Consider the following 15,229-nt stretch of genomic DNA (forward strand, 5'->3'; position numbering starts at 1 on the left):
GTATAAAACTCATGGCAACACTTTGGCTCTCTGTCTGATTTTATGGATTTAAATGTTGTGCAGTGTTAATCTTGAACCCATGGCATGAGGTATTCCTGTTAATAGCTTTTCACCGCAATTCATTTAATAGTCGTATTGTTTTGATTCTGGATACATTTTCGTACTTTTGGTAACAACTCCTGGTAATTTTTTTGTTTTGACTTCACCTATGGTTTGCCCTTTGCAATTTGTTTTTATAGTAGTATTTTGGTATTCCAGACAAACCCTACCCCACTTCCCTTTGCACTGACATTCGTGCACAAGTCATCTATGGGGGACCCAATCCCCCTCTTCCTGCTCTGATGCTTCTGCTCAATTTATCTATTGGGACCCTGTCCAATTCCCTCCCCCCACCCCCAACCCCCCTCAACCCCCCTCTTAATGTTTGTGCTCAGTTCACCAAGAGGGTCGCCGCGCTTTGAGTCATGAGGATTCTTAATTGAGAAACGCTAGTATAAATAAACCTTTATCCACTATAAATTCTGAAAAAACTTAAATCGTTTTCTGGTGGTAAATAAATTTTATGGTAAAAAGGAAATATGCATTAATTGCTATGAGTAGCCGTTGTGTAGATGGACAACTTTACATTCACAAAAATAAAACTGTCTGGTTAATAGAAGTGGATTCTATTTAATGCCCACAAACACTAGTGTGACACAAATTTATCACCTTGGGACTAATTATTGTGGCAGAAGGACAGATGAATGAAAAACAAGGCACCAGCAATTCAGGTTATTATAGCAATCTTAGAAGGTAGGAACTGAAGATATAAAGCAGTATTGATAATCATTCACATGTGTTTTACATAATAGAGATTGGTAGAGGGAATTGTATCTCAATGATAATTGTAAATTCAGATTAACTATTGTATTTAAGGTATTCATTTGGAAACAATACACATAATGTATGCATATAAAAGGAACATTGTAAAGAGTTAAGGCGTAACAAAATGTTTTTTGAAAAAGTTAAAATGTCATGAAATTCTGGCACGGTAAGAATGCATCAAAAAAGAATACACATTGTTCATGTATTTGTAAACTTTATACTAATTTGTTTGTTTTTTTTTTTCTTCTGAAAAATTGAATTACTGTATATGTAACTAGCGACTGAGAGCCCAATCAAATCGGGCTACAAATTCTACGTTTGTGAAATCCATACTTTCTCTGCAAAGAATTTTGTTTTTTTAAGTCTATAAAATGATTTTGTTATCATGGCACTGATTTGTTCTTAAAATAGACCTTTTTGGGCGATGTAATGAAGAGCTTCCTATTTAAACAGGGCTGTGAGACGTGAACTCATCTCTTCGGCGCACTTCATTTGATATGTTTCGGCAAACAAATTTTAAAAACAAACCGTATTTTACGACTCTAATCAGAGTCGGAGTAATAATTATGTTGGCATGATCATTTTAGATCTGAGATCGGCTAAAATTTAAACAATGACTGCCGAACTGCCCAAAGATATATTTCGACATACCAAGCAAATGTCGATACATTCTAAATTACTTGTGGTTCCAGAGCTGTCGAAGGGGTTAAGTCAGCTGACGATGTTAGTCCTGGAAAGTACGCCCCACCAAACCAACACTGACTTCCCATACTCGGCCGTCCAGCGGCATCACTGAAGCTATCGAACATTCTTAGCCAATCATGCAATACTGCATCCGCGTTTGCCACGCTATGTTTTAACTACAGAGGCAGAGTCCCATTGCATGGTTCTAAATTGTATTGGCGCGAACACCATACATACGAGGTACTGACGGGAACACCATACATACGGATAGAATCAAATTATATACAGTATAAGGATACTGTATACTACACCAAAAATACATTCTGCCTTAATAAGTGACCATGCCTCATTTTCATGCTTTTCATGAGGATTTACCAAGTAATCATTGACTAGATGGCATTTTGATGCATGCTTCCTTAGACAGCCTGCATTTGCCCATTTTCTTTTAACATATGTGTCACCATTTAAGGGAACTAGTTACTTTCAAGATATTCCAAATATGAATTTGTGAGAAACTGGTAAAGCAGTTATGCAGAGCAAAATTTTTGTCTCATTTGGTTAATTTAAAAAAAATAAATAAAAATTTTGAAAAAAGTTGGAATACATATTTGAAGAATTAATTAGGCAGTTTTAAACTTTAAACCTAGAAATATATTGCAGATTGGCCAGTACTTCTTAAAGGTCATAATACAATAGCAGCATAGTTTTTCTTAAAGAGTAAGTTCAATAATTTTCAAGTCAGTTATTTCTTCAACATCATGATAAATATTAATTTGCTACATGAAATTGTGTTATAAAATGAAGCATATTTTATGAATTAAAAAAAAAAAAAATGACTAGCCCATTCTTGTGCTTTGTAATGGATTTTAAGGGTACCGGAGTCCTAATGTGATGGAAAGCCTTAAAACTTAACAAAATATCCAAAAAGAAAATGTGCAGAACACTTAACCATATACATTTTTAATAGCATATTGCATACAACTAGACTATTAACAGTCACTCAAAGCTGATTTAAAATTTCTACAAATCAGAACTCTTGTATTTGTTTTTGCATCAAAAAGCTGAGCTTGTAACGATGGCTACCAGCCAGAAACATTTCATTTTTCTTTTCATGACAGAATATGCCTAGTCTACCAAAGCCTAATCTGATAGCATTCTGGCTGCAAGACAGAAATTTAAAACCAGACATAAAAATGTTTGTTCTCATAAAAGACAAAAATAATACAAGAAAATGTTGCACTTTTAAACTGCATTTACCCACCTTCAAAAAAAAATCTACCAACAGAAAGGAAGGTAAAAGCTAAATTGATCTCCATATCCCATTTAGTACTGTTTAACACACTTCGCACACTAGTGTTTACAGAAACTGCCTTTTACTGTTATGCTGCATTCAATCAGTTAAACTTTATTTTATCACTGTGAGTAATAATAGTAATAGTATAGTTTTTCCAAAGAAAAAGTGAATTTTGTCAGCTTGACGGATTCTCCAGGGGAGAATAAGCATCCCAGGTGAGACGGGAAAATATACATTTTCTGGTTGGAAGGCCACAGTGACCAGAAAAGCATATTTGCTGACGGAATGGAGAAATAACTTTGTCTAGCTGGCAGGAAAAAATTGATGGACTAGCAATAGCTGGGGATCAGAAGTTATTCAATCCCTTGCATGGTAGGACCTTAATACTTTTCTTATGGCCCACAAGTGTTTCCTGGAAATATGATGTGGCACTGGAAACACTCCCATGTCCTGCATAAAAGGGAGTCTGCTGCCACACATGGATGAGTCAGCTGACAACACTCAACTGGAGTAGAGAAGGAGGAAGAATTGTACTTTATTATTCATGTATTGTATTATTGTGGCTGATTTATAGAAGAGAAGATTGGGAAGAAGTGCCTAGAGAGAATAAAAAGCTTTTATTTGATCCTAATAATGTGTGGTGCTTTACTGTGTCTGTGGTTTGGGACTCTCTGGTGCTCCCTTGTGGTTACACACCCTAAACTGCAATCTCTTGGATTCTTTTCTCATTCAATGGCTTGAACTTGGAACAAGCTTTAGGGCTGTCTTCTTCCAATGATACAGCTATATGATCACTGGGTATTGAGCTTTTCTTTTCTGTGATTCAAAAACAGTTTTATGATGTAGTGCTGGGCAGTATACCGGTTTATACCGGTTGGGGGAGGCCTTTTTCACTGCTATACCGTTAATCACAGAGGTGCTGCACAGGGGCTCTTTTTCACTGCTATACCGCTAAATAGGCATGCAACGGAGTACATGCAGTAGTGTAGGTGAAAATGGACAGAGAACACTCTGAAACTGAAGGTGTAGCTGACGAAAAAGTTGAAAATGATGACACAGAAGAACTTTTGCTGAAAAAACGGAGTCATGTCCGTTGCCTGGAGATACTTTAGTTTTAAAAGGTCCTATGTGCATTATTTTCAAATGTGTAAATACTGTTTTTATACTACTGGATAATACTGCACTTGTTTTATTTTTTTTCAATATAGTGTAATGTACCTGGGTACTGTGTAATAGTGTGACAACATGTTAACTTTATTCTCGACATTTCTACTTTATTCTCACTGTTTATGTCAAGATTAAAGTCGATATGTTGACTTTATCCTCGTAATTTGTCATTAAAGTACAACATCGTAAACTAAACTTAATCGTAAAATGAATATTTAATTTACTAGATTTTCTCAAACCCTGTCGTAAGTTATATAGCACATTAAATGCTTTGTGTTAAGTGTTCCCCGAGCCATGTTAAATCTGTACGTGCTTCTTAAATTGACTTCCTCTTGTACTGAGGAGGCACCGGCAGTGATCGCCGCACAGAATACATTCACTTCATGATATTCCTGCTCTCTGAACATTTAGAATGCTAAGATAAATACTTGATATAATTTTCATGATGAAATGCATTAAAGCATGTATTAATCATGTGGGAGCACGGTGGCGTGAAGGTTGCACTGCTGCCTTGCAGCAAGGGTGTCTCGTGTGTACCCTGCCTTGAATTTGCATGTTTTTCTGGTGGTTTACTCTGCGTGCTTCAGTTTCCTTTCAAAGTCATGTAGGATATGGGGTTTTGTTATGCTATATTAACACTGCTAGTGTATGTACTGCTCGTATTCACCCTGCGATGTGCTGGCGACTCGTTCAGGGTTTGCTCTTGCCTCGCACACAGTGCTTGTTGGGATGGGTGCAACCCTGAATGGATGGCATAATTAAACATGTATAATGAAAATTTTTTTTAAGTGCTGAACACTCCATGGGCTAAGTTTTATAACTAGTTTTAATTTCACAAAGACGTTTATCATGTGGTGATTGGTTATGTAGACAAAGAAAAAGGAAGGATAGGAACTGGGGTTTTGGTACATCAGACAGCACGCATGCAACAAAGAGAACCCGCTCAGAAGAACATCCATTGAATTCTGTGTTCGTGTCTCCGACCACCAGATCACAAACCCAACATTTACACAATATTTAAGTTAAACCTGTGCGATACCCATTCATACATCCAGTTTTTTGGAGCCTTGTCACACCTGCCATAAAGTTCTCTACACTGAACATACACCTGGGGACGCCTTACTGTGAGGGAGCAGCACTACTGCCTCACTACCGTGCATGTTTAATACCTGCTTTAATGCATTTCATCCTGAAAATGATATCAAGTATATATCTTGGCATTCTAAATTTTCAGAGAGCAGGAATATCATGAAGTGAATGTATTCTGTGCAGTGATCCCTGCCTGCGCCTCCTCTTAGTGCGGAGGAAGTCAGTTTAAGAAGCGTAGTGATTAGCAACTGGGTCAGGGAACACTTAACACAAAGCATTTAATGTGCTACATTAACTTATGATGGGGTTTGAGAAAATCTAGTAAATTAAACATTGATTTAAGGATAAAGTTTAGTTTACGACATTATTCTCATAGTTTATTTTGTCATTAAAGCAGAAAGTGGAAATGTTGAGAATAAAGTCAACATGTCGACTTTATTCTCGACATATAGTTTGTTTGTTTTTTTTTCTTCCTTATGTCCGTATTTTTTTTCTTCACCGTGACCCTAATATGCTTCCGCAGGGCTATACCACAAATAGCATTATAAATGCAAGTTGCAGTTTTATTAGTTATGTATATAGCTTAGCTTGAAGCAAGGTCCATATTAATGCAGTTTGCCTAAATGAAGGTTCAGTTTGTAAAGCTGTCATCTCCAAGTTTCACTTGTTTTATTTTCTTTTATTTTTATTTGATGAATAATGTGTAATGCACGTGGGCTTGAAGTCTTGAAGTAATAGTGCAACTATCAGTAATAATACTATTATTTTATTGTTTTTATTTATTAGTTTATATATTATGCAGTTTAATGATGGTAAAATTGTTTAAAAAGTCACTTTAACATGTCAGTGGACAGAGATTGCTAACAATAACAGAAAGTGTAGTTGGTTTACAAAAACTATTTACTATTTATTTCTTTTCTAAGACATGTTCAGTGCAATAAACTTTTGACAAGCACCTCTGGATATTTTATTAAGTCTAAATGCCTCTTTGGATGGTTGAAAATATGTTGTCAAAATTATAGTTTAAGTTGTTTGCAAAATTTGTTCAATAAAAAGGTTCTACATTTTGACTGCATCTTTCATGCAATGTGATTCCTTCTCTTCATTAGTGCCACCCCCTTGATAACTATCACTTTATGTGGCCATGCAAACCTGTATTAATACTTGTGTGCACATTAAAATGTTTTTTTTGTACAATGTACAATGCTCATGACACTGGAACAGGTTATTCTTAGCCAGTCTACTGCAGTAATTGCAGTGGAAAATGTGGTTAACATCCACTCATGCATGGGGAAGAAAAATACCATTGAATACTGTGAAACCAGTATAATTTTGAAAAATACCGTGATATAGAATTTTGGTCATACCGCCCAGCACTATTATGATGAGTGAACAGAAGCCAAACTAACTGGGTCACTTTAGCGTCAATTTTTAAAAGGATTTGCCAATGGAGTTTCTATTCCAACTTTCCCTGGGGGATTTTCCTGACTTGCTTCATTGTGTGTTATTGGAAATTTTCATGCATTCAAATTTAAAAAGACGTTGCTACACATGCGCATCCCTGAAGGAACATTCGTTAACAGACTACCAAAAATTGGTTTATTGAAAATAATTGAAAGAACAGATTTTTATTTTCACCTGTTTAAATGTTATTTTAGTTAGGTTTTAGTTTCATTGTTATGCAGATTAATTAAATGCTTTTTTTATTGATTTTAATTTTCTTTAATAATAACACGGTTAAGAAGCAAACAAAATAATTAGTAATACATAAAAACAAAGGCTATGGATTATAAGGCATATAGTAGGTAACTATAGTAAATAAACCATCACTACCAATCAGTACTTTGACTAATTTTATCTCAAATACAAACAATTTGTTGTAGTGTGAATGTACTCCTAGTCTACTGTGTTTTCATTTTAAAATTCAGACAGTAGTCTCAGCTTTTGCCTTTCATCCAAACTACCTCAGCATTTTTAAACCCTGAAAATGCAGACTTCTGAAAATGCTTTCTTGAGCTGTATATGCTGGGCAGTCATTGCAAAGCGGATAGGTGGAGAAAGTAGACTTTTGGAATTCAGATTCTAATTGTGCTCTGATTTGTTGTGCTTATTACACAGCGTTTCCCTTGTTGGATCTTTCTAATTAAAAAGTATTATTCCCTCATTATTCACCCTTCATGGAGGAAAACCATGTTCCAACATAGCGGACATAGAGGGGTTGCTTTCCAAGGCGCTTGTGTTGATTACCTTCAGAAGCATTCATGCCCAGTATAGACAAACAGCTACATCATATGCGTTTCTGGTCATTCTAGTGTGAATACTTTCAAAACACTAGTGTGGCTAAAATCATTAACATTTAAAAACACTGTTTTTACGAGTAAATTAAAAGTTAGTAGTGTGGATATGGCCTGTGATATAAACACAGACCAGACATCATGAAAATGTTTGGGGCAGCCATTCGTATAATATCCCTGGCTGCAAAAAGCTTTTGAAAATAACAGAGTTGTTCACAAGAATGAGTCCAAAACATAACTGATTCCTTGGTGGTAAGATGGCGGCTTTAAATGCCCGTATAGGAAGTGTCATCGTCTAAGGGACAGGAATCGGAAGTGGCGTCATCGTAACCAGAAGTGACCTCATCGAAGGGCCTGGAACCAGAAGTTAGGTCTTTGGAGGTGACAGACGCTGGCTGGATTTCTCTGGAAAGGTCTGCAGGGAACTGAGAAAGACCATCGGTGCATCCCTCCGCCCCCTGATCAGATGTGGTATTACCATTACTTAAGCCCTTTAGCTGCCTCCTACTCGCAGATGTGTGGCAGGCCCTAATAAGCTCCCAAAGTGAAATGTTAAAAAATCTGTTCACACAATTTCACTTTCAGGTTGTTGTTGTGTTTTTTATATTTTATATATATATAATGCTTTTCTTCTTGTGGTAATAGTGTGCTTTGTTACTAGTGTCTGTGTCTCTGTTTCCTCTCTATGAAAGAAACTAGAGTAAACCCTCGTTTATCGCGGTTAATCTGTTCCAGACTCTACCGCGATAAATGAATTTCCGCAAAGTAGGATTCTTTATTTATAAATCGAATATTTTCACAGTTAGAGCATAGAAAACCTGTTTACCACCTTAGAAATGTTTTTTAACATTATTAGAGCCCTCTAGACATGAAATAACACCCTTTAGTCAAAAGTTTAAACTGCGCTCCAAGACATGACAGAGATGAAAGTTCCGTCCCACAATTAAAAGAATGCAAACATATCTTTCTCTTCAAAGGAGTGCACGTCCGGAGCAGAGAATGTCAAAGAGAGAGAGCGCTCACTAAGAAAAGCAAACAATCAAAAATCAATAGGGCTGTTCGGGCTTTTAAGTGTGCGAAGCAACTCCGGAGAAAGCAGCTGCAAGGAAGGGAGCAATGTGAAGGTAGTCTTTCAGCATTTTTAGAGGAGCGTCCATATCCTCTAGGCAGGTGTCCGGACAGCCCTTCTGCTTACACCCCCTCCGTCAGGAGCAGAGAATGACCGAGTGAGAGAGAGAAAAAGCAAACAATCAAAAATCAATATGTGCTGTTTGGGCTTTCAAGTATGCGAAGCACTGCGTGGGAAGCACATCATATATCATTGAGGAGTTTTATTTAATATGTAATAAGTGCTCTGATTGGGTAGCTTCTCAGCCATCCACCAATAGCATCCCTTGTATAAAATCAACTGAGCAAACCAACTGAGGAAGCATGTACCATAAATTAAAAGACCCATTGTCAGAAGAAATCCGCGAACCCGCGAAAAATCCGTGATATATATTTAGATATGCTTACATTTAAAATCCGAGATGGAGTGAAGCCGCGAAATTCGAAGTGCAATATAGCGAGGGATCACTAATTAGAAGTGTGAGGCATTCACATAAATAGGATAGAGGAAGGGACTGGGAGGTAAGAGATAAAGGAAAGGAAAATTTAGGTGAGAAATTTGGGGTAGTTTGAATAGTATTAAAGAGTGGATGAATTTAATTTAAAGAATGATATGAATAAAATAAATGTACATGCTAAGATGTAAATAGGTCATACAAGGTTTGGAATTGGGATAAAAAAAATAGAACTACACAAGAAATTACACAAACATTTCCAAAATGAAAGAGCACAAGAAAACTTTAAAAAGCAAAGTGTTGTGTCCAATTAATTAACAAAACCACTCTAGCATGTTCTCAGGGATTTTGAAAATATGAAACTTCATTGTTATAATGAAAAGTAAACTCTGCTTTGGTGTAATTTCATAGTCCTAGTATTCCTGAATGTGGTTTATCAAAATTGTTTAATAGACCAATATAACAGTGATGAATAGAGCTTTTTTGGATAAAAAAAATAAATGATTGGTATCATAATTGTGTGGAGGAAAACCACTCTGATCTTCTGTCATTCAAAGTGAAGAATTTCAACAAACGTTTGCATTAAATTGGAAATAGGGAGCAGAAGTTGCATTTTTCTAACTTAGATGCTTAATGTTAGTTTTCTTTTTTTTTTTATTATTATTTTGAAAGCATACACTTTTATAATAATAATTTGTAGCATACTGATTGATTTCAACCTGCAGTATATTAAAGCATATGCTTATGAAGGCTACTAGGGAATCAAGCCTAAAATTCTGAAGCTGGGATACACTTGCAAGTAGATATCAGTTTGTTTTACAATGGAATGTCACAGTGTTTGAAAATGAATCGTCTCTTGAATTTGTGTTATATATTCTTTATTTGTTATTTATCTAATTTCTGAATTAGTTTTATTGATAAGTATGTCTTGTGTGTTGTCTTTTCCATCAAGGACTTATCAGCTGCTCCACTGTTAAAGGCTGGATTTATAATGGGGGCAGATATTGATTATTAGGAAAGTGAATCCTCTGAATGGGCTGTCAGCGGTCAGGTTACATGGTCAAATAGTACAAAATCAATACACAAAATGGTCTGGTGTTTGAAAAGATCAATGTTCTCCATCCCACAAGAACATTGGTAACAGGGGGACTGAGGGTTTTCCGTTTGTAAATTCAGCACAATTATAGCTTTAAATCTGCATGTAGTGATGGGCTGCCTCACTTACTCATTTGGTGTATAATAACCATTGAGCAGATAGTATTTGTCAGATTAGCTGCATTTATTTAGCATGTTTTATGTCTGTTGATAGATGAGATAACCAGTTTGGATACAAGTCGCAAGCATCAGTAACTGGAGATAAAAGATTACATTTGCTGATTTCTTGCAATTTTGCTTTGTCAAGAGTGAAGGATGTTAAAGATGTAAATGCATTAATAACACTTAAAACCTTAAAATGTGTTTTTTAGTGTGGCTTTAGTTTAGTCACATCTACATCAAATCCTGTTTATAGTTTATTATTAAAGTTATAAATATTATGGCAAAATTCATTTGTTGGTGTTACCAAAAATGTTTTGATAATCTTGTTTTCTAAATGCACCACCCTTAATTCTTTTTTTACAAGACTAGCCAGTATATTTTGAGCACTAATTTCTTGATTAATTTAACAGTCCTAAGCATGTCCCTTCGATGAAAAATATAACTAAATTCCCCATTGCTTTAAGCAAAAATCAAGGTGCATTTTGAGATCTTCTGGCTGGAAGTAAAACAGGGTTTTGCATATTTTATCACCACTAGCAAATTGTCTATGATTATTAGAAATATTTCAAAATAAATAATGGCGTGTAGTTGACGTGTAAACCTGAATAAAATAAAGCATTCATTATTATTGTATTTTAACCACTATTCAGGGAATTATATTGCACATAAGAATATGCAGCTTGTGGAAACTGTACTACTGTATATCGAGTAAGGCAATAACTCTGACACGGCATACTTATGATGTCCGTAGTTTTCTTTGCTTAACTGCTATCTTTGTCACCTGACATTTATATAAGCTGTGTAGGCCCTCGTGTGGACTCATGGAAAGTATTAAAGCACAGATTATCACTAAAATATATAACACTTCTGTTTGGAACTGCCTGATGGTAGAAAGGTATTGCAGACAATAAAAGGCAAGATTAGCACAGCTTCTTTTGTGAATGGGATAATGAGGATTTTTCAAGTCCTTTTTTGCTGGGGTGTTAGCACTCACAGAATATTAATTGGACTCCAACCACCTGAATGCTATTTTGACCTAATACAGGACACTGTCACCTTGGCCACCTACTACACACTGCTTTCCACTTCACTGTAAATCTTTTACTTTTTGCCATTCAGTCTTAGCTGAATATGTCCATTGTGGCCTTTCAAAGATAAAATCCATTGGCTTGTTTTAGAGACCAGGAATTTTTTTTGCCCCCCTATCCCAGATAACATTTACAGGACTAGATCTCCTGCCAAATTGTTTTCGTCACTGCAGGTGTTTTCAACTTTAGTTATGGAGATCCACAGCAGCTGCATATTTTTATTCCAACCCAATTTCTTAACTAGTCGGTCCCTACAGATAAAGACTCTTTTTATGTTGTTCTGTAGCTTCATTCTGCCAAGTCAGGTCAGTTTTACAGTATACAGTATTGCATAGTTTTTCTAAGAATTTCATCCAAATGATTTGTGGACTGCAGCAAATACTAGTTTTCAGTCCTCCACCTTTTCCCCTCCTCAGTTTCTTCCCAGATATATTTTTAAGATGGAAACTTCATGATGAACACCATACAGCTGTTCAAGAGTGGAAAAAAATATTTGCCTAAAATTAAGCATGAACCTGTCAACAATAGTTTGTTTTTCTGTAGCAACAATTAGCTTCTAATTAAGGAATTAGCTTTTTTCAGAAAGCCACAGTTGCCCTCCATAAATGAATTTGACATTTACGTGTTATCTCTGTGTTAACTGACATCATACTTGGCTTCTATTGGAAATACCATAGTGATACTTCAGTGTACTTCTCTGATGGCAGGAACCAAGAGATTTTTGGTTATCTTGTTATCTTAACTGTAAAAATGTATCTTGTATCTAATTATAGCCGCTAGATAAACCCACCAGCAATCATAGTGAGCAAAGATTTACAAATAAATGTAATGTAACCATAATGGTTTCAGATGCCTCATCACTTTTAAGCAATTTAACCTTGAAAAACTGGTGATGACTGTACAGTAAGTTACTTTAGTTAAATATGTAACAGCTTGCTGTAATTTTCTAGTAATATACATGATAAAATATTTACAAGTAAAAGACTTCTTCGATAATGTACTTTTCTCAAATGATAAAAAGAGCCCCTCCATTTTCTCATTCTGTTTATTTCACTAGAGAAACCTATAGTATTTTGGCAGTATTTTCCACTAAACAGGAGCGTTCCCTGGTGGGCCATCAAAAGAGACACTTCACACTTGCATATATCCATGTTCTGTGGTAAACAGCCAGTTTAAAGTTGTTTTCGTATGCCTTTTTTAATATAACAGCATGTGGAATTAGTTTCTCAAGGTATGTAATATGCCTCAGGGTGGTGGTGGCCCAGAACTTATCCTGGTAGCATCAGGTATAAGATGGGGACCAGCACATCACAGAGCTTACTTGTATACACCCTCACAAACAGAAAAACACATTGCCAGGCAACCTAATGCACAAGTCTTTTGGGTGTGGGAGGAAAACTGGAGTACCCCAGGCCGAATCCAGAGAGAAAGTGCTATCTCCTTACAAACTGGGCACAGGATTTAAACCCAGCATGTTGAGATTATAGGGTGGCAGAATTGTAACTACTGTGCTTCCAAGTCACCCAGTTTTTGAAATAATCTTGAGAAATTAGATGAATAAAGAAAGAAAAAAGAGGACACTATATTGGAATTACTGTACATTTCGGTGGAGACAATGCTTTTTAAATGCAGCAGGAAAAAATAAAATACTTACACTGTGTTTACATTTTCTTTTTTTTCTGGTTTTGTCTTCAGCAGGAAAATCCAAATCTCAGTCTTCTGGCAACACAAGGTCCCAGCGGCTGACTTCAGGACTACACAGAAACAAAAAGCAGGTAAATTAATTAATTCAGTATATGAAAGAAGTTTGTTTCTATTATTTACGAGTTACAATATAAGTATTGTTTAGTACTTACATTTTCAGAATGGAATTTCCTTTTGTAAATGATGATTTTGGCCCTTTTTTCCCTAATTGCTTTGTGCACCCAATCAGAATTCAGGTTTATAATTCTTTATACCAGCTGTTTGGCACATTTCTATTAACATTATTTACCATGTCCCAGAGAGAGTAATAGTAATGATTTATTTATGTAGCTCTTTTAAAGTTTTATTGTTATATAAAAGATGCATCCTTCCACACATTTTTTCTTGCTTTGTTTGTGCTTTTTGAAATCGGAGACTATCCTATTATGAAGGAGAGCAAGTGACTTGTAGCTCTTTCCTATGCAGCAATTAGGTATGATTAGTTTCCTCCAGTAATATGAAGTAAAGTTTTTTATTTGCCAGAAAATAAAAGAAAATTGCCATATTGTTCTCAAAAGACAGCATTGCATTTTTCTGTTAAATCCTGCCAGAAAATTATGAGTATGAGTCCATGAGGGATACATAGCTGTATCGATGAAATGTGGAGAAAATATTGCTACATGATTTAATACAAATTAGTGTGAAATTTGTATTAAATTGCCCTAATACAGTACCTTTTGAAGAAATCATTCTATTGTGTCATCTGTTAAATGAAAGATGGTGCAATATCAACAAAAAAGATTCAAAATAAGACATTTATATTACATATACCCACAAAGTATATCTGGTTAAAGACATACTTCATGTATATATGATGCATAAAGAGCTAATAACAAGAAGGTTTTTGGTGACCCATTTTTAAGTAGCAAATGGAGAGTGAAATGCCAGAAATCAGATGTGTAGTCAGTGTCTGATCCTTGAAGCTGACGGCCTATCCCCTGAGTGGTAGTTATTGAACTGTGACAAACGAGCCATGTCATTGCTGGCTGGTATCTTGGGACTCCAAATGACCTTTCCATTAACCAGCATTGCCTTAGTCTTTGTGCTTTAGATAATGTTACATTCCCAAATTTGCTGCTTGATATCTTTTGTAAATTTATTTATTTTTATTCTAGTTACTGTTTGTTCATTTTATTGGCTTCTTTAATTTAATAATTAGGTCAATTATTATATTAGATTTTTCTAATATAAAGTAAAATGCTACTGCACAAAAATCTAATGTCTTATACATTTTTATTTAATAAAAGTAAAATGTTTTATACTTTTATTATGTCTTGCATACATTTTAAATATTTACCTGAATTGTCTATTAATTTATTGGTAATAGTAAAAACAAAATTAACCTTGCATACTTTTTAATTTGCTGATAATATTTAATTCGCATGTGTTTTTGTATGTACTGTATATAACTGTAAAATATATAAAATAATTTAAAAATATGTACATATATAATTATAGTGACAAGTTGGTCAGCTAGGGCATAAGTAGTCTGGTAGTGCTTGACATGATTCTCAAATGAGAATTTACGACTGGTGCCAACCTGTTAAAAGTGTGTAATGAATAGCAGCAAAATCCTGCGCTGCAAAGGCTTCGTACAGCACACATTGCCAGTTTCTCCAGTTTCTGCATTTAAAACCACCACCGGGGTTTCAGGGAGAGCAAAAGATAATGAACATAAGACTTCATGCTGAGAGAAAATGAAAAGCTGAAATTGCTGTTTTCCGTTCAGGATCTCAGTAGCACAAGGTAACTGAAACGTAATAATTTAATTTGCATGTTTTAATTAGCGCTGCAATAGTGAAACAAACAAATAGACAAAGAGAAACATGCAGGTAGACCACCTTGGCTAATAGGCTCCACACATTTGAGAAGTGCCTCCATCTGCTACAGTATCTTTATGTCATTTTAACTATTGAATTACTATATGACAAAACAGCAAATCGAGTTTAGACAAGTATTATGTTCCATGGATACGCAATGTGTTAAAACACTGTGGCTACTTTGTCATGACATATTTAAATTACAGTTAGGTAGTATTTTAAATTTATTTAGTTATTCATTTACATGTGGAGTCAAATGTTGAATTTTGTGCAGCCTCATCTGTACGTCTGCTGGTGGTAGGCAGATTTGTTGATTCGGGTGTTCTTAGTACTGAAATTTTAATCACCTTTGGCTCTTTATCAGCTT

The 15,229-nt window shown here is 35.4% G+C and overlaps 1 protein-coding gene across 2 annotated transcripts in view; it reads left to right on the plus strand.

Moving 5' to 3' along the window:
- The window catches only part of scaper (S-phase cyclin A-associated protein in the ER), a 641,491-nt gene that overhangs the window by 47,651 nt on the left and 578,611 nt on the right, over positions 1-15,229 (plus strand). The window contains exon 3 of one of the 2 annotated variants that reach the window (XM_039773420.1): positions 12,995-13,074. In XM_039773420.1, the coding sequence (XP_039629354.1) occupies positions 12,995-13,074 (80 nt within the window). The remainder of the gene's footprint in view (positions 1-12,994; positions 13,075-15,229) is intronic. The other variant, XM_039773421.1, reaches the window with a different exon arrangement.

Source organism: Polypterus senegalus, chromosome 12 (assembly GCF_016835505.1).
Source record: "Polypterus senegalus isolate Bchr_013 chromosome 12, ASM1683550v1, whole genome shotgun sequence".
Taxonomy (NCBI): Eukaryota; Metazoa; Chordata; class Cladistia; order Polypteriformes; family Polypteridae; genus Polypterus; species Polypterus senegalus.